Source organism: Prorops nasuta, unplaced genomic scaffold (assembly GCF_024137725.1).
Source record: "Prorops nasuta isolate Cenicafe-Biocafe unplaced genomic scaffold, Cenicafe_Pnas_1.2 PNAS00006, whole genome shotgun sequence".
Lineage (NCBI taxonomy): Eukaryota > Metazoa > Arthropoda > Insecta > Hymenoptera > Bethylidae > Prorops > Prorops nasuta.
The window spans coordinates 5,683,132-5,702,719 of record NW_027116803.1 but is presented as its reverse complement, the minus strand read 5'-3'; the positions used below and the strand labels follow the sequence as shown (position 1 = coordinate 5,702,719).

The following is a 19,588-nucleotide window of genomic DNA, read 5'->3' as shown; positions in this document are numbered from 1 at the left end:
ACCACGCGCGCGCGGGTCTGTTCAGAAACTATACAGTAGTCTACAGTCTACTTAGCATCATCCCTATGTATATACTATATATTTCATAATGTGTTCCGTAAATAGATATTTCTCGAGAATATATAATTCATAGCACTTTAATTACATTACAAAATATGTCATATTATATACATTTCTTAATAATTTTACGCACAAATACAAGCATCTGCTGCTTTTGAATTCACTGCTTTCAAAAGTAATTTCATCCTTCCTTGTGAACCAATGTCCATTGTTCGGGGAAAATTTGTACCTTCTTTTCTTGCATAAATTTTATGCATACACTGTTCCCATCTAACTGGAACCACCAACTGCTTTAGTAAAGCTTTTTTAATCAATTTGCTACCATAATATGGCTTGGCATTAATATTTGAGTAAATGAAGATTTTTGGGTCTTTTATATTTGTAGCATCTAAAATCTTATGAAATGGTATCATAGCAGGCTCCATTAAAGGAGTATGAAAAGCTCCTGATACTGGAAGTCTTTGCAATTTAATTAAACCAAATTTTTCACTATTAGCTTCAATATATTTCAAAGCTTCATCATGGCCACCTATTACTTTTGATTGTGTGTATAAATATATAGCAACCCTACAATAAGTATCATATATATAAGTATCACAAATTATTTATATATAATTTAAAAAGTTAATATTTCTACTTACTGACAAACAGGCCTTTCAATTCCATTATTCATAGCCCATTCTTTAGCCTGTTTTAGGGCAAATGATAACTGAGCATCTGGGCGACAATATAAAGACAACATTCCTTGAGCAGCCTGATTGGAAGCAACTTGCATAGCTGCTGCTCGAACTGCTACCAGTCTAATACCTTGCTCAAATGATATAGTGCCAGCAAATATTAAAGCAGTTATTTCACCTAAGCTATATCCTGCTGCACCTCTACAAGTATCAAATGTTTTTGGTCTTTCTTCTCTAACTCTTTCTAAAGCAGCTAAAGAAGTAACAACAGTTGCTGGCTGGTTGTACAATGTTTGGTCCAATTTCTCCTGTGGTCCATTCAAGCATAAATCTAACAAATCATATTCCAAAATTTCACTAGCCATATCATATAATTCTTTAGCTCTTGGAAATTTCATATATTTTTTTGCTAAGCCAACTTTTAATGTACCCTGTCCTGGGAACAAGAATATGGTGTTATCTGTTACTGCTGGCTTTATTACCTTCTTTTCAATCATTTCTAATTCTGGTGATGTTGGACCACCAGCAGGGTAAGGAGTTGTAGCCCAGGTTTTATCTTTTAAATCGTCATAAGTAGCAGCATTGCTTAAAAGTTCTGAAATATCTTCTCTTCTTTCATTCTGAATATTTACCTCTTCTCTGCTATTACTATCTAAAGGATTTTCTTTCAGTTGATCTGTAATATTTTTTTTTTCATCATCAATAATTGAAGAAAATTTTAGATTTTGCGTCAACCATAAAGAGCTGGGCATACGAAAGCCAATTTTACTATAAATTGTTCTTTGAAGCATTCTAGGTATTTATACAATTACCAATCAAAAAACAATAACGTTCATTATAAAGAACAGTTTACTCAAAACAAAAACAAATGCCTGTTAACCAAATGGAATGAGCCTACAAAGTCACGAACCGTGATCTCACAGAACCACGTGCTTCTTCTTTCCCTTCTTTCGTTCTTTCCTTCTTTCTCTTCTAATGATTGTAATATTGTCAGGTCGGTCATTCGCCGACAGCAGTAGACACTAGCTAGAGAGTCGAGTCAGGTCGGGTAGGAATGGTAGGACTAGAGGAGGGAGGGGAATACACCGTTAAGTACGACCAGTTGGTACGGCAGATCTCATCTCATCCCTTTATCAGCCATCAATTACACCCCCCAACAACATTACAGGTCTGTTCTCGTTGGCCTACACTTTTAACACTTTCTACACTTTCCGTATTTCTGTCTTTGTCCATTGTTTGACACCCTAAAAAGTGCACAAAGTGTAAAAAGTGTAGGCAACGAGAACAGACCTATAGTACATACCCATCCAGCACTACTACCAATCCGCACATACCAGCACGTTCATACTTAACAAAAAGACAGAAATGTGAATTATCTGAAATTGTTATTAAAAAATAAGTAACTTTTATTTTAATTTCAAATAATAATTATAAAGTTCAGGTCCTTAAACCTTTTTATTTGATAATATCGAAGGCACATCCATATGATCAATTTTCATGTTAAACTTTCCCTACTAGTACCAGTTCATGTTTTTCATGTTCCACGTTGACGAAATGATGGGTATCGTGGAGCCTGTTAAACTTCCACGCCTTCCACGTAGCATTGAAGCGCTAGTAGTCTGTAATGGTTTGGTTTGCTTGTAGTAAAACATTATGCCAAAGCAACGAATCCTCAATTCATTTTAAGAGTGAGTGTGTTTAGAGAAGAATAACTGAATAACCATAACAGAAGAGATTAGTTTTAAACAGTCAATTAAAATGAAGACATTTAGACTTTTTCCATTATTTGCTATTTTCGCAATCTGTTTGGCTGCGAGTAAAGGTAACGTAATAAGAAATAAATATTCTTCAAACCTAATTACTTCCATACCCTTCTCTTTTAGTTTTAACATTAACAAAGTATTTATTCAATTCAATATCGCTTCAATTTATTTATCGTTTTTTATATTAGTTTTTGTAATAAAATTGTAAAAAATATGTACGTATTGATAATAGTAAAGTTTATACCGGTATTGATGACAAGCTCCGTTGATGGTAACTGTATTTTCATGAATATATTTTTTGCCAGGTTTTGTATTTGCCCAAGAAGATGAAAATATTGACGATATAGTGGACGTTGAAGGTGAAGAAAATACCGTGCTGACAGAGGACGAACATGAGGAGGAATCGACAACCGCATCTGCAGATGCTGATACGACGATTCTATTTACGAAGCCGGTCTTCAGTTCATTATTTTCAGTTGGTATGTAACTCAGGATTTAACTTTATTCAGTAATATTAATATTGTAAAAAAATAAATATATTTTTATACTTGCAGAATTGCCAGCTGGAAATCCAGTTGAGTTCCTAGTTGGCTTTACAAACAAAGGAGAAAATGATTTCATTTTGGAATCTTTAGATGCTTCCTTTAGGTATGCTATGGATTTCAACTTTCATATCCAAAACTTTTCTACCTTTACTTTTAATAAAGTGGTAGAACCCCAGCACGAAGCTACCCTAGCATATTCTTTTGTACCACTTGAAGCATTTGCTGGGAGACCATTTGGATTAAATGTTAACCTTGCATACAGAGACACAGTAAGTAAAATTATTGGATATATCCATGTTATTAAATTTTTCCTGAAATTTATTAGTTTTATTAATTTTGTAGAATGGAGTTGTATACAATGAAGCAGTGTATAATGAAACTATTCAAGTTATTGAATTGGATGATGGTTTAGATGGGGAAACAGTTTTCTTATATGTTTTCCTTGCTGCCTGTGTTGTTTTAACACTTGTTGGAGGACAGCAATTACTTTCTTCTCTAGGAAGAAAATCTCGTTCTTCAACAACACGTAAAGCACCTGTGGAAATGGGTACATCCAACCCTAATAACGTAGATTATGACTGGCTGCCAAAAGAAACACTTAATAGAATTAGTAAGTATTGATGTAAGAATAAAGTTAACAATTCACATCATTAGATTTACCTTTACCTAATAATTATTTTTGCTCAGACAAATCTCCAAGAACTCCAAAACAAAGTCCTCGACAAAGGAAAGCTAAACGAACAGCTGGCTCAGATGATTAAGTAGTTTTAATATTTTTCACTCATACTATTATAATTGTAATAAACTATATTTTGTACAAAAACATTTGTCAATTTATTCATGATTTAATGAAAGAAGTCAGTCAGCTGCATATTTTTATTAAAATCATTATTTATTTAAATATTAAAAGAAATCTTGTTCTTAGAACCTTAAAATTACATTTATTTATTTTACAATGTTTTAAATTATAATAGGAAATTGATAATGCTTTTATTTCTATAAGAATGTAAAAATTTAATGGTTTTTAAGCAGATTAATTTATACAAAAAAAATAAAATATAAATCCAGATTTTATGAACTAAAAAATGGCTTATCTACTTTGTACTGCTGCTTCTTTACGCGCTGCATCTTGTAAAAGTTGTGTATCCACTTCATCTCCAGGAAGTTGAACATATCTTACAACAGACCCTCGAATAAAACAGTTCTTCACGGACAACTAAATTATATAGATATTGATTACTTAAATAATTATAACATTAGTGTATTATACTACATACCATGTGTGGATATTTATCTGGATCCGTTACACTAATATCTGTTAATTTTATATTTAAATATTGGTCTACTGAATGTAAGGTGCCACAAATACTGCAAAATGGATCATGATTAATAGTTCTTTTTAAATAATGTAGATTCTATGGCAATCTAAATGTCATAAATAACAAACCTTAATTATTTACACCTTACCTGAGATCATTTTTTAACTCCACCACTACATCCTTTCCAATCAAAGATTTGAAAAATGAATAGAACAACTGAAAGTAACAATAACAGTTTAGGCAAAATTATATACCTTGTTGGAACAACACGCGCTTTTAGTAATAAATGAACAAGTAAGAATTATTTAGAATATTAAACACTCCAGCATAGAACCATATCAAGGAGATTCCACTTACCATTTCTGTAAATATAAAAATTTTAACCTTCTTTTTCTTCTCTTCTTGCAGTAATGCATGGAGATACGAAGTATCTGGAGAGAGCACTGAGAGCAGCAGGAGAGAGAGAGCGTTTGTGCGCCGGTCTACATAACACACCAAAATGCCGGATGCAACTATTTTTCCCCTTATTAATCTATTGGTATTGACCTATTTTAAGTTGGCACTACACGATATTGTCCAATTAGCACTCCGGGATTCCATCATTCCGAGTGCCATAGTAAACTAACACGACTCCTCATATCCGTTGTTAGGAAAAATCCCTATACATATATGAGTTATACTATGTAGGCGGTATGTCGCGCGCGCGCGAGTGGTAAATGGGAAAGTAGTGTGGTAGTGGTGTGTTAATGTGTTATTTGTGTTGTATGTGCTGCTTATGCATTTTGTGTCTCTCTTCAACTTAGTAGCTTTCAGCAGTTTCAGCTCAACTCGGGATTCTCGGGACAGGAGGAGCATGAAAACGTTACGTCGCGTACCATAAATTCAATTTCGTAATATCTCCAGGACCAAATTTCTCTGCTGCGGACGTTGTGACAAGTGTGGTCGTACTACATCTGAAAACTTGAAATATGATGATCTGATCGCGGTTCAACATGACCGTGGACTTCGCCGATTACTTTTGGGTAAATATATACGCATAAATGTTCCTTCATATATTCTTTCCCGTATCAATTCTATTCGTCAGCAAATAGGTTAGGTTAGTAAAATTATCCATGACTTCTAGCCTGGCTAGCCTTAGTTTTTTTCCTACGCGTAATCACTCTAAATTGATGTCATCAGTCAGTTATTTATTCTCTCCTCCTTTCGTACACCACCGAATTTCTGCTTGAATTTTATGACTTTATGTTTCGCTTGTTTATTTTAAATCCAAAGTAGAATCTGCTACCTGTTCAATTTTTTCAAATACTGTTTTTCAATTTTTTCCTGTTATTTATCGTTTTGTTAAGATTTAACAGGCCCTGGTTTAAAGAATGAAAAAATCGGACTCGTACATTTTACTACGTTCTTTTCTATAGTTAGACAATTATCTTTGTCTCTAATTCAAACAGAATATTTTCTTTAAAAAAATTTAACCCGCTTTTCAGTTAAATAAAGAGATAAGGCTGTTTAAATTTGTATGTTTACAATTGTCACAAGAATCTTGAATAATTAAATATGATCCTATATACTATTTAATTTTCAAACTCCTTTTTATTTAAGTGAAATCTTTCTTAATAAGCTTCCCCTTGATAGAAATGTTATAGAATTCATTTTCCTTTTTTTTGTAAAGAGCAAGAAGGGAAGCTTCATCTACAGATAAGATATTTCATTTCCTTTTCAATGCCCTTCAAACATTTGACAGAGGCTATCATATATAATTGAAATTAATCAGTAGATTATTACTAATTTAAATTAACATTTAAAAGTAATTGTGATGATCAAACAAATTTTTGCACTATGAAATTATTCAGCTAGAAAAACTGACCTTTGTTTAAAAGTTTAATATCAAATCAAGCTATTGTCTTACTTAATCCCTAATAAAATCATCCAATGGAATGACAAGACAAATAATGTATAATAACACCTTGTTGTGACATTGCCTGTCTATAGCACCTATGTGTAAGATTGTAGTACATTAAGAGTAATATTAAGTGAGACTAAGTGATTTTATATCTGTTTAATTTATCTTTATCTTTTATGAATTATTAATATATGTTAATTATGATGAAATTTATCCTAGTATCTTAAGATATTTTTTATTATCCATATATTAGTTTATTAACTTCTATTATGTTTTTCATATTATCTTATTAATACTAATTCATATTATAGGGCGATAAAAATAATGGATTTGATGTATTATATCATAACATGAAGCATGGTGTAGTAGCTAGCAAAGAATTGGCTGAATTCCTTAGAGAGCGTTCAGTCATAGAGGAGAATAATTACAAGCTTTTGAGTAAAGTTGCAAAACAAGCGAGCAATAGTACCAGTACCCAAGGAACTTTTGCTCCAATTTGGGCTGCACTCAAGGGTGCTGCAGAGAAACTTGCTGGCCTGCATTTACAGATGGCACAAAGAGTTTCAGAACTTATCAAGGATGTATCCAAATATGCTGATGAACTTCACAAAAAACATAAAGCTGTAAGTATATATCAGATTATTTACTTTAAAGAAAACAAAAAAATATAGCAAGAAAGTATCTGCATGTGCCATGCTGTGATTAATGAATTAAATTTTTTGAGTTAAGAGTATCCATTCTCTTATCTTATAATTTGTTCTTTTATCAGTATCCGCCCATAGTTAGATCAGTATGTGCTTGGATGTAAAAAAAAACTGATACTCAGTACATAATTAAGTCAATTTAGAAACTCAATTTTAATGGATGTATTTGAAATCTTTTTTAAATAGAACTATTTTTTTATTAGGTAAAGGAAGAAGAATCCTCTACCTTAGAAGTTGTGCAAAGTATGCAAAGTATAACTGTAACATTACATAAAGCAAAGGATATGTGTAAGCAAAGAGGTCTTGAATTGGAAAAATTAAGAAAAGATAACGCTAGTCAGAGAGACTTGGAAAAATCAGAAGCAAAATTTAAGAAGGCTCAAGATGACTATAAAACATTAGTTGACAAATATACTGTTATAAGAAATGATTTTGAGGCTAAAATGACACAAGCATGCAGGGTAATTATTTTTTAATTTATTTCTATTCAATGATTTAATAGAAATGTTTATGAGATTAACTCTTTAAAACAGAGATTTCAAGATGTGGAAGAAACTCATTTAAAACACATGAAGGATTTTTTAAATACCTATGCGGACGTGCTCCAAGTTAATCATGAGCAAGTTGGTCAGGTTCATATTGATTTTAAGAGACAGTGCCTGGATATGACTGTGGATAAATTACTAGAGCAATTTGTTCAAAGTAAATACACAGGCTTTGAAAAACCAGGTACTTAAAATTTTGGATTTACTTTTATATAAAATTTAATATTGCTAAGTAGTAAAATTGTTAGGTATAATTGAATATGAAGAGGTGATGACTAGCTTGGCAGAAATAACTGGACAAACACAATCAGAATCTACTTCTGAAACACCAAAGGAAACGTCGAAAGGAGCAAATGGAGAAACTGGAGTTGCTGGTAACAGTCATGTGTCAAAAAAAGATAAGGGCTTAAAGGGGAATTCTTATCATTCTTATGGGGAAAGGGAGGAAGTGAATGTGAAGGATAAGGATAGAGAAGCTATTCCTTCTCAAACTACAAAGGCTTCGCGCCGAGCTACCTCACTACTCAACCTGTTCATGTCCAACTCTCAGGGTAGGTCCCTTCAATCTAAAAAAGAAAACGAAACTTGTGACATACCATTATTTATGATTTTATTTCGACTTATGCCTTTCTATACATTTAATCTTTTGTTGTCATGTTCAGCACTTTTTTCATTTAAGTTTTCCATCGATCGCTATTATTTTTTTATTTAAATTATGCATTAGGTTTTGACGGGTCTGTTCACTCTTTTATCTCATCTGTATTATCATATTCCATATTTTACGAACACTTGTGTAAACCAAGTCGATTGATTAATTGTTTTTTTGTTTTTATGAAATTTGCGGGGGTTACAAATTCAAAGCGTGTAATCAAATTTTTATGTTTTTGAGCTTTAGTAGTTGTTGCGTTATTGCTTTTGCGTCATAATCTAACAACAGGTGGAGGCTGGCATACAAAAATAAAATTAGGAGAGATGAAAAGAGACGCGTGATCCTTGTGATTACATGCCACGGAAAATGCGTAGATGAAGTAAAGATACGGTTAACATGGAAGAAAGGATGAAAATTGGCCAGCAAAAGATCATAGATCGTGAGAACGTAAGAGATGAGTGTTGTTTCAGAAAAACAGAGGCAAGGATGGCCTGGTTCGACACCTGTCACTCCTCAGGGGAACAATCTGCCTCCTGCTGTTCCACCTCCCAGCATCTCCAGGAACCCTCTCAGAGGATCTAAATGTAACTCGCATTCTCATTGTCCACCCCGTTACCTTTTCCAAAATTTCACCAAATATTATCAGTAGCTTTAACGATTTCCAACAGAGCCAGAGAGGATCGTTCATACTTTTCCATCACTCTAAAAAAATCTACATGTTTTTTGCACTATAAATAAACTCTCTGGTTTGTTCTGGTTGATTTCTGGCTACGGTATACCGTTCTATCGAACTCTTTGGCCAGGCAGGATAAAAGATGGTATATTGAGTTTTCTATTGGCTTGCAGTGGTAACGCGATTTATGGTTCCTCCACTCTGCACTTTTTTAGATCAACAAAGTACGTATAATTAACGCCAAATTAACGTCGCACAAAGCCTATCACCTCCGCTTAAAGCACTCGGCATAGGATATTGCAAAATAGAAGCTAGACCGAGTAACATCAGGATTATCCAAGTGAAATGCACAAAAAAGCGATCACACAGCTTTAGCTTGGACTTCAATTAATACAGGAATAAGGGGCTTTCTAAAAGTATATTTATAAATTGTTTTTCTAACAATTGTATCTTATAAGCGAAGGAGATCCCCTACCCAGTTTACATGTTCTCAGTACTCACACTCAGTTCTTACACTGTGTCGTGAAATCATTTCTTTATAATGTAATAACCAAGAAACTACTAATAGTTTACATATACCAGAAGATATAAGGCAGGTTTTTAAAAATACATGTCTGCTGATATATTTTGTATAAAGAAAGGGAGTTGGACTTGAATAGAAAGAGGAGTGAGTTGGAAACTGGCGAAGCCTGAGGTGAGCCTTTTTCTTAAAATTTCTTCGTGCATGGCTCCCTTTTCATACCCCATTTATTTTCCAAGTGCGCTGTCGCAGAGAATTTATTTAATGCCGATGCAGGATCTCTGCAATATATAACAAATAAAATTGTTAGAAAAACAATTTACAGGAAATTCGACTTTTGAGACATCTGATGGTGGTGGTTTTGGGAATCGAAATGCTATCCGCGCTATGTACTTTGCCTTTTCTATTTTCTCTCTACTCGCACACAGTTTATTTTTGTATTACTTTCATACTCTTAATTTCCAATGCTAAAGTGTACAATTCCTCTGATGTAAAATATAGTAATCTACACTGTTGGCGTTGTAAAATTATTAGGCATAACAGGAAATCTAAAGTGAATATTTTATGCTTATAATCTTATATGCTTATAAGTTAATTTCGAGTAATTTATCTTGTAGAAGCTATTTCACGTTGCGCTATGCCTTGAACACTTGGAAAGTAAATGATCTGTAGTCATTATTGATGAAATTTTCATCCACGACCAGATTAATATTATTATAAAATTAGTGAATTTAAATATTTTGTTATTTTTCATGAAGTAATTCCAATAAGATTTGGACTGAACATTGCAATATTAAAGTTAATGCTTATTTAATCTGAGATAATTTTAACAGGGTTTCTTCGTAGCAGAAGAGAGAAAAGAAAAGAGAAAAAGGCTAAAAAGAAGAAAGATGTCACCGAAACAAACAGCAATAAAGAAGAAAAGTCGGACTTGTCAGTATAAACATATTTAGTTTAATAATGCAATTCGCCTTGCTGTAGCTTGAAAATATCTGTACGATATTGATTCATACTGTATCAATTATTTTATATATAACAAAATTAGGGAGGACAAAGATGACAGTAGAAAATCAGAAACGCCAACGCCAGAAGTGGATGAAGATGGATTTTGCATTAGACCAAAGCCTGATCCTTGGGAAAACGAGAAAGGTTTTTACTCTAGTTCCGATACAGATTCGGAAGATGAAAGAGAGCGAAAAATTCACGTGGAGATTAAACCTTTGAGCAATGGAGGAGCACCCATGAGCGCCAGCGTGGACGAATTGAGAGCAACCGTGGAAAACTTGTCACTTTCAGCTGTGCCAGCAGTGAGTGTTAAATATGATTTTGATTGATCAAGATTCTAGGCATAAGTGTTTAAAATTTAATTAAGAAAATCTATATCTCAGGGACGAAGAGGATCCAATACTGATTCGGACCATCATATGAAACGATCACAGTCAGTATCACAACAATTAGGCGGTAAGCCAAGCTCGGATTTACTTGGCCTAAACTTGTTCAATCCTAGCAGTACACCGTCCAGTGCCTCTACACCGACCGGCAGTCATCCGTACGCACCGCTTCAAAGTCCACCCCCTCTCTCATCATCGCCAATTCCTCAATCAGCCCAACCACAATCCGCGCCACCCATTCAGACTCACTCGCGTTTTCCAGGTAGCAATTCAAGAAAATAGTATTAGTTAATATATTTATTGACCATTCAAAAATATCCAGTACTAATTCCTTTTTTCGTAGATGGTGATTTGTTTTCGGAAGTTGGCGATATAACACCTGCACTGCCACCAAAACAATCGGCATCTTCGACTCCAACAGGCTCAATCGCGATACCTAGGCCTCCATCGAGAAGAGGCGAAGGAACCCAAAGAGGAAGAATGTCTCCAGCTACAATATCCCGAGCTGATAGCGTTGCGAGTCTGGAGTTTCGAACTGCTGGCGTTGGAGTTGGCTCTTCCAGAGGTCCATCGCCATTAACGATTGGATTGGCAGACACCATTCCCTTAGCGGTGGCTTTTCATGAAATAGTCCATTCCTACTTTAGGGGCACCGACGAGACTCGTTGCCAAGTCAAGCTTAGTGGTGATATGATGCTTTCATTCCCAGCTGGCATTGTCGCTGTTTTGGCTAACAATCCTAGCCCCGCGAAACTTTCCTTTCGTATAAAGAACAGTAACAGGTTGGAAAGACTAGTTCCTAACAGTCAGCTTGTTAGCATGTAAGTCTTCCGATGCTTTTGTGATAATGTTTAACGTATTGATATAAATGATTGCATTAAGTAACGCGAATGAACTGATTTTATTGAGAGCTCTTGCAGGGATGTAACTCAGACGACTGTGGATAGTACAATTTTTGAATTTAACATGAGTGCCTTAACTACGTTACTACGAAGACAAGCTGAACAGAATCCTTCGGCCTCGTATTTCAACGTGGACATACTCAAGTACCAAATCAAATGTAAAGACGGTGCAGGCTCGTGTCCATTTCAATTAGTCGCTTATTGGAAGTGCGAGTCGTCTCACACTGATTTAAAGGTACTTTCTGTCTTTTATAGTATTCTTTATTTATATTTTTCTTGCTTGATTCATAAGATAAAATTGTACTTGGTATGTTTCTACATAGATTGATTATAAGTATAATAGTCGAGCAATGGCATCGCCAAGTCCATTATTAAACCTTCACGTGGCAGCACCCATCGAAGGAGGTTTTAAGAGCATTCACAGTAAACCTTCGGCCCAGTGGCTATCGGACTCAAATCGCGTACTCTGGAAATTCACGGAGCTCTCGCAGCACAGCGAAGGTAATGGCGTGGGTTCCTTGAAGGCAAGAGTCGAGCTAGAACGTGGACCAGGAACTCAGGGAACTATATTTACGCAATTCAACTGTGAAGGGACCACATTATCCGGGGTTGAATTCGAACTTGTTGGTCCCGGCTATAGATTAAGCCTGGTAAAGCGTAGATTCGTATCTGGTTAGTACATTTTAAATAATTTCAATTCTCTTTAGAATAAGTTAAAACCGTACAGACTTTTATTTTTGCAGGAAAATATATATGTGACGGTGATTCCGATCCGCGTACCAGGTATGCTGCGCCACCATCGTCGGTTGATTGACAACTCCCAGACTGGGCAGCGTGGGATAGCTTGCCTATCAATTAATAATAATTGCTTAATCATTCACTGCCCGTGTTGATTGTTCAAAGTACGAGCTACGGAAGAACTTTGTTGGATATGGATAAGTGATATTATAAATTTATCTCAAACTACTTTATAACGGCGTAAGAGACTGAGGGACGACTGGAAAAGGAATAAGGTATTACTTGCTATATTAGTGGAACAGCTTTATACGATTGAATTATAAATGATAGATGAAAAGATAATAGGTCGTAGATTTGGGTTTAGTCACATGCTACCTGATGATGAATTTTACGCGTTTTATAATATATATTTTTAAATTTTCTATGTAGTTTTAATTAGTCTTTTGCATAGCACGAATTTAAGTAAGGTCGTATACATACAATATATATTATAAAAATATCAGTAATATTTTTTGATATTCAGCAAATTTCTTCTGAAGCTTTTCGCCATTTTTGTTCTCTCTTTATACATATATAAATGTATACCGAAAAGCATTGCTAAATCTAAAATAGTGTCCATAGGATCAGCATTGTACAATAAATTTTTAATTTTTATTTAACCTATCTTAATTTAGCTGTTAAACATCTTTTTATCGTTAAGAATGCCAATGAGGATTTATTGAGCCAGTTCATACGCCGTTTTAAATGATATTTGGCACGAAAAATAATTTTTGTACATTTCTCGAATTTATTGTTGACCTTAAAGTTTCTGTTCGTGCGGAATCACAGGTGAGATTGAAAGTTCAGTTATGGTAAAGATGAAATATATTATTTCAGTGATAATTGTTTATATGGTAGCAAAGATCTGTTACCAAAGATTTAATTGTTGGCACTTAGCCGATTATAAAATTGCAGGTGTGTAGGTAAACTTTAAATATTGTAAAAATGATAGTTTTTACCATTGATTTTGTATGTACGATTGGATATCTATAAAGCAAACGTTTATTAATATTTTATATATCTAACCTTTTGGTATAACCCAATATCAATTAGGAGCAGTAACTTTACAAACTTCAGATCCTTATGAGATTTTTGTTTAAGATTAATTTAAGTTTATCAATTTTGTAAGCTTATAGTATTATACGCATTTAGATTATTTACCCAATATGTTGCGAATTTTTTGTTTATCTTCCAAATCTCATTTTGGACTATAAAATTTATTCAACTAAAAATCGTTGATTATCGTTGGTTCTCATACAATTTGAAAATTCAATCTATAAATATATATATAAATGTATATATATATACAAATGAAATATTAACTGTAATAAGTCTGAACTAAACTTGAACGAGTCCAGCACACACGATACTTTTTTGTGCGAGCATAAAACTTATACATACTCATTTTAATAATAACTAAAAAATTTACTATAATTATTAAACCAATAACAATAGTAGTTTAATTTGAATAGTTTTAACAATTCGAAAGCTAATTAAAGAGAACTCTTAAGTCTTTATAGCAATAATCAAATACTTTGTGGATTATCCACTTATAATAAGAAATTATTCATTCAAACTAAACTATGGAATTAATTTAGTATTTAAAAATCATTATAAATATTGTCCGGATTTTTAGAATCTTTTTCCATATACATATTTTATCAAGTAATGAAAAGATATTGAGTGGTTTTTGGGAAGATTGACTGATCTCTTTTGTGATGAAGATACTATAAGTCAAAAAGAGGAAGCAAGTTTACGTTCAACAGTTAATTACTGACTGACCTTAAAGAAATGTCCATTTGCGGAAAGTGTTCAGTATTATTGTTCAATTAAACAGGAAATGCAAGATATTGAGACTATCGTGTGTACGGGGCTGAAATTTGATCAAGAGAATTTGCAATGCAATTGCAGGCTGCGTAACTCTGATATTATAAATAAGAGAATAGAGAGACGCAATATTCATGTTATATAAATACGATCGTTATGTAAGCTTGTTGACATGTAATGTCCATGTTCTAATAAAGATTTAGGATATTTTGTATAAATTTGTCAGGGCTGCTTATTACTGTTTTATCACAATTAAAATAAATCATTTCGAGTATATATTGTAATAAAATAAATACACCTCAATATTACAGCGACTTATAAATTAAATAATTATTTTTTAAACTGCGAGGTACAAACGCGAGGTAACCTTTATAAAAATACTGTTCTTCTACAATCTTTGGCAATTAATACTCCAAGTCTATTAGAATCTTTTTCAGAATTGAATCTTCTTCAAATATTTTATTCAGAATATCTTCGTACCTGATGGGTGTAACAATATTATTAATGCAAATTTTATTCCAAATTTTACTAGAAGCACGTAATAGAATATTCTCACCTTAATGGGATGTTATATTTCAATTGAACTGTGTCGTGTATTCTGATTCGCCTTAAAATTGCTTCGGCAAGAATTCTCTCGTATTCAAGATAATTTTCGTTTTGTGTAAACCAAAGTGCCAGGGCGCATCTTCTTCCATTTAGAACTCCTCGCACACCGTGCAGATTTTCTTTCCCAGCTGAAAATCCTACCATTCTTCCGCACTTGGGTAGAACCAACCCTTGTATCCTGCTCCCTCTTCGGTCGTTCGCAAAGAAAAACTCCCCTCCTTCAAAATTATTATTTAAATAAATTATTGCCGAATAGTCTCGCCACGTATAAGCTGGCGTTTCTTGACTACAATCTCCATAATAGTCCATTAAACAGTTGTCTGCGTGAATCGCGTGACTCAGATCATCGCGAATTAAAGGAGAGTCTGAAAAGCAACAATTCAAATGTACTTCCTCCTTTATCGTATAATTTTGTTTAACAAAAATAGAAATTATAAATCAACTATTTCACACAGATACTTGAAAATTTTGTAATTAATTGTTCTCAAAAAATTTCATGTAAAATAATATATATAACACAAAGGTATCTTTTCGCTATATGATAGAACGAGTTAAAAGATAGGGATTTATTTTTTTTTTTTCACAAAAATCAGAAAATTGGGTATTCTCTCGCGTGGCATACCATTCAAACGATGGATGCATCGGAAGAAAATTACCGGGTAGAGCAGAACGGCAGACCAAGTGTGTGTAGGTGAGATGCAATGGTTGATTTAGCTTGAAATATTTTTCCACGTGGATTCGCGCCGCATTAGTAGTTGTCAGTAAAAGTTGCAACAGCTTTGGTTCTACAAGTCCATAATATACCAACTGCAAATGATTGCAGTTGAAATTAAATTTAATAAAAATTATGTCTCATTAAATGTTTATTATACCAATGCAGTCCGGCCGACGGTGAGCCCTTCAAATTTTTCAAATTTCGAGTGCGGACTTTTGTGCTCGTCGTACCCATCACCTTGGACCGCTGCGATCTGCCAACAGGGAATTTACAAAGAATGAATTTCTTATATCTTTGTTAACTCATTTACATATATATATATATATGTATGTATGTATATAATCAGAGGCACCTGAGCGTACATGAGCCAATTGTAGAAGATCTTCACATTGAGTTTTGTTCAGAAAACCATCCGTCGCGTAACGATTCACTCCTCCCAGTTCCTTCTCTTTGATTAGTTGCAATTTTTCACCCACTTTTCTCCGTTCTGCCGTATCATTTGAAGTTGAATTTAGTTTCTCGTCGGAAAAAATCTAAGGGCAGAAAGTAGTTCGTTAGAAAATAATGTAAAAAAACATTTATATGTGGTATTAGAAATTTGTAGAGAATTTTCCTTATTATAATTAAAAACTGGACAAATTTTAGTCGGCATTATTTCTGATGGATTGTACTATTGACACCAGATTTATGCTAGAGTTTTATCTCTGTTATTTAATTGGTTGTTTCGTTGCATACTCCGATTTTATTCGAGGACTGAGATGAGCTCTTAAAGTGCATTGCGATGCACTTTCTGCTCATGCGCAATAAGTGCATTCTTTAGACCTGCACGACTGGAGTTAACGCGATATATTGATATTACAACTTAATACCTTTGTATTAATAAAATTATATGATCATTAAAAATTATAAATATAATTAATTTGAAAAACAATAAATCATGAAAATGGAACATATTTATTGCGCTCTCGTGAGTTTATACAAAAACAGCGTAAAAAATATACAAATTAAAAAGGGGGAGGGGAACTGGTATACAATGATTAAAGTTTTAGAGAGTAAAATGGCAAAAATTAACTAAAAAATAGGTCCCTATAACGAGTATTCCAGATTTACCTTGGAATGGTTTTTACTGGAAGTGTTTGCTTTATAGTTTTTAGTTTTGGTCAGGTTCAGTCTAGATTCCAAGGATTGAAATTCATCGCTGATGAAACGCAAAAGTTTGAGCTCGTATTCTTGTCGTTTGATATAAGCTTTCACCTCCTGAAAATGATTTGACAAATATGTAACGAATTAAATGTAGTAAAGCTGAGGCGCAAAAAAAACTATAAAAGTTATACAATAGCTCACCTCTCTAGGTTGAAAATAACTGTCGTCGACTTTTGGCAACGATTCGTAATATTTTTTGTTATGCCACATCGTCTCATCTCCTGGCTGGAACATGAGAAAACTTGCCACTGCTGAACAAGCTGCTTTTAAATTACCAACTGTGAACAAAAGATTTTATTCAATCATTCTTGACATTGCTAATTCAATAATATCAATGTAACGATAAGACAGTTTCAAGGCTTGGCTGTTAATTTTATCACTCTAGATCAATGCCGGCTTTTATTGGAGGTTTATTTTAGATTTTGAGCATCTTTCATTTTGGCGACTTAAACTATAATTTGTACTAATAATCTAAGTTGCCTCGTTGGGTCCTCTCGGGACTTGTTAAATACTCACTTTTGTAATAAGAAAATTGCAAATAATTGTAATGACTTGGAAGCAGGTCTCTGCGGTATTCTCCATTAACGGTATTCAGCCACGCAGAACAGCCTCGTTTGCACTTTAAACAGTAAGTAAAGTGATCTAAAAGGTAATAAACACTCATCAACCAATGAACGCAAGATCGTGAAATTAATGTAGACAGAAATTATATAGAGAATAGTGAGAGAACGAATAGTGTAAAAATAGATGAAGGTAAAGAATTAATTTATCGCAGAAAAATAATAATTAAATTACTAGCTATGGACGAGGTAAATTCGGGAAACCATCCTTGATCGAAAGGACCCTCACAATAAATTCTACACTCCTCCTCCGATTCCATATAAGACCCAAGAGATTTTTCGAAATGTTCAATGGCCATTTCGTACAATTCATCCTCATAGGCCGCCACTCCACTAACGTAATGCTTTAGAAACGAGGCAGCCTCCAAATTTAAAACTTGGTCCTCTTTTACTTCCGGCAGGCTTAGGTAATATCTCAGATTGTTTCTGCTCACTTCGTGATCGGGATTGGTAGCCAGAAAAGTAAAAACCGCGTTAGCTGCTTCTTGATAGCTTTTTTTCTAAAATTAATTAATGTATCAATTTAACACTAAACTAATGGTTTCATAATAAACTTATGAAACAATTATATTATTACACTAACAGTCAATTAAAAAAAAACGTACACGGTTAATTGAATTCGTATAACTTTAATTTTATATATCTAAAATTATATTACTACAAAAAAATATTCAAACAGGCCTAGTATCATTTTTCGCGCAATACACGTGCCGGCGAAATTAGATGTTTACGAAAACTATGTCTTTTTTGTAGAAAATTTCTTAATCAAAATTGTGCGATAACATTCGAGCAGTGTCATTGACCAGATTTTTCTTCTATTTATTAAGCAAAAGTTTTAATAGCAGGAGTCGGCGGTCTAGAAATATTTAAGCTTACGCAATCAAGCGATTGAGAGAATTTTATTTTTATCTCGTTTGCCTGAGTTTTATCAAAGAATAGAATAAAGTATATATGTATATATATAAGCATATATTTGTCGCGGAAACTCACCTGATAATAGCAATTGTGCAGATACTCGTAAGGACGATTTTCCACAAATTTGTTCTCTATATCTTTAGGTACTCTAGTCAGAGCTTTTTTGCCGGCAACCTCGTGATAATCCTGATTGCAGGATAACAGGCAAAGCGTTTCCTGAATTTTCTTCTCATAGAAATGAAAATCGTCGAAGTCCTCCGCGAATATCGGTGTATATCCTGCTGCTTGGATCTTGCACTTTTTCCGACAATTTGTTATCATTCGTTTATACATTTTGTACCTATGTAAATATATTGAATTATATTTTCTTAAACTTAATTTTTATCAATGGTACATGCGTTAGAAACATTTGGCATATGTTTATACAAAACTTGGTTAAAGTAACCGAAGTTTAATGGAAGTTTGAGGAAATAAGGTTTACGAGGTCTGGTGGTAATTTTGGCGTTTTAGTATAGTGGCTGGAAGAAGACGATGGAGTAAAACAGTCGGTGACGTACCCATGTATGGCTTTATTGAAGGCTTCGATGCATTCGTCCCAGTTTTCCTCGAGATAAGCGTCGACAGCATTTTCGTAAAGCTTTCCGACGGACTCACTTTTCTCCTCGACAGATTTTTCTTCATCCTCCTGGACCTCGTTGTCCCGAAGGTCGCAACGAACGATGCCGCAATTTAGAATGAAAATAAACAACGGCACGACGACGAGATTCATCCTCCACGAGATTCAACGCGTGACTACTTAAATATCAAGTAGCGAGTCTGAGCAGTGACAGACTACTGACCAGAACTGACTGACCAACCGACTACTGTTTGGATTTGTGTTTGGTTTGCTTGGTCCAATCCGTTCTCCTGATCCTATACACGCGACGACGACTCGTGTGACTCTCTAGTCTCGCTACTCGCCAGTCTCGCTTTGCGTCGTATCACGCTGCACGCGTGGGTCTGGTCTGGGCGGCCTGGCCTGCCTGGGTCACTCGTAGATCACGCACACTCCTAAACTCGTCTTACGATTACTTTGCTTGGACCCCACTCTTGGATGCTGCCGCATCACTTCCCCCTTGTTGTTGAGAAGTCTGCCGTTTTCTCATCGTATTTTTCTCTTTTCTCAAAGTCAAGCAGACACATCGTCTAACTAAATGTAAACTATTAGTCTGGAACTGTTAATAACTTTTTGGCCTATTTTTCATTCTTAAGCAAACCTCTACTTGTCACGCAGGAGA

The 19,588-nt window shown here is 34.2% G+C and overlaps 5 protein-coding genes across 7 annotated transcripts; 2 read left to right on the top strand and 3 right to left on the bottom strand.

Moving 5' to 3' along the window:
• Window positions 1-121: 121 nt before the first annotated feature.
• Window positions 122-2,000, bottom strand: beg (malonyl-CoA-acyl carrier protein transacylase beg). Its single transcript, XM_066728041.1, has 2 exons — window positions 702-2,000; window positions 122-627 (listed from the first exon to the last, which is right to left on the bottom strand). Exons 1-2 carry the CDS (start codon window positions 1,526-1,528, stop codon window positions 186-188), a joined length of 1,269 nt encoding a protein of 422 aa, XP_066584138.1. The 5' UTR covers window positions 1,529-2,000; the 3' UTR covers window positions 122-185.
• A 344-nt stretch (window positions 2,001-2,344) lies between these two features.
• Window positions 2,345-3,868, top strand: l(1)G0320 (signal sequence receptor subunit 1 l(1)G0320). Its single transcript, XM_066728042.1, has 5 exons — window positions 2,345-2,559; window positions 2,806-2,979; window positions 3,055-3,314; window positions 3,388-3,655; window positions 3,733-3,868. The coding sequence occupies exons 1-5, from the start codon at window positions 2,496-2,498 to the stop codon at window positions 3,804-3,806; spliced, it is 840 nt and encodes a 279-aa protein (XP_066584139.1). The 5' UTR covers window positions 2,345-2,495; the 3' UTR covers window positions 3,807-3,868.
• A 1-nt stretch (window position 3,869) lies between these two features.
• On the bottom strand, window positions 3,870-4,871 carry LOC136774014 (U6 snRNA-associated Sm-like protein LSm2). Its single transcript, XM_066728043.1, has 4 exons — window positions 4,722-4,871; window positions 4,513-4,580; window positions 4,323-4,413; window positions 3,870-4,261 (listed from the first exon to the last, which is right to left on the bottom strand). Exons 1-4 carry the CDS (start codon window positions 4,722-4,724, stop codon window positions 4,136-4,138), a joined length of 288 nt encoding a protein of 95 aa, XP_066584140.1. The 5' UTR covers window positions 4,725-4,871; the 3' UTR covers window positions 3,870-4,135.
• A 250-nt stretch (window positions 4,872-5,121) lies between these two features.
• Window positions 5,122-14,019, top strand: LOC136774571 (F-BAR domain only protein 2). Of its 3 annotated transcripts, XM_066728968.1 has the most exons (13): window positions 5,122-5,386; window positions 6,576-6,887; window positions 7,172-7,429; window positions 7,502-7,697; window positions 7,762-8,064; window positions 10,189-10,288; window positions 10,401-10,662; window positions 10,744-10,793; window positions 10,866-11,008; window positions 11,090-11,567; window positions 11,667-11,883; window positions 11,972-12,320; window positions 12,392-14,019. In XM_066728968.1, exons 1-13 carry the CDS (start codon window positions 5,357-5,359, stop codon window positions 12,460-12,462), a joined length of 2,769 nt encoding a protein of 922 aa, XP_066585065.1. In that variant the 5' UTR covers window positions 5,122-5,356; the 3' UTR covers window positions 12,463-14,019. The 3 variants fall into 3 exon arrangements, with proteins under 3 accessions (XP_066585065.1, XP_066585064.1, XP_066585066.1); XM_066728967.1 differs by having other exon boundaries at window positions 5,123-5,386; window positions 10,744-11,008; XM_066728969.1 differs by having other exon boundaries at window positions 5,124-5,386; window positions 7,762-7,887; window positions 10,744-11,008.
• A 143-nt stretch (window positions 14,020-14,162) lies between these two features.
• LOC136774572 (prolyl 3-hydroxylase 2-like) lies at window positions 14,163-19,442 on the bottom strand. The gene is made up of 11 exons (XM_066728970.1): window positions 18,869-19,442; window positions 18,387-18,651; window positions 17,572-17,896; window positions 17,293-17,418; window positions 16,918-17,054; window positions 16,684-16,830; window positions 15,936-16,106; window positions 15,731-15,826; window positions 15,515-15,665; window positions 14,809-15,223; window positions 14,163-14,732 (listed from the first exon to the last, which is right to left on the bottom strand). Exons 1-11 carry the CDS (start codon window positions 19,078-19,080, stop codon window positions 14,657-14,659), a joined length of 2,121 nt encoding a protein of 706 aa, XP_066585067.1. The 5' UTR covers window positions 19,081-19,442; the 3' UTR covers window positions 14,163-14,656.
• Between the last annotated feature and the right edge of the window lie 146 nt (window positions 19,443-19,588).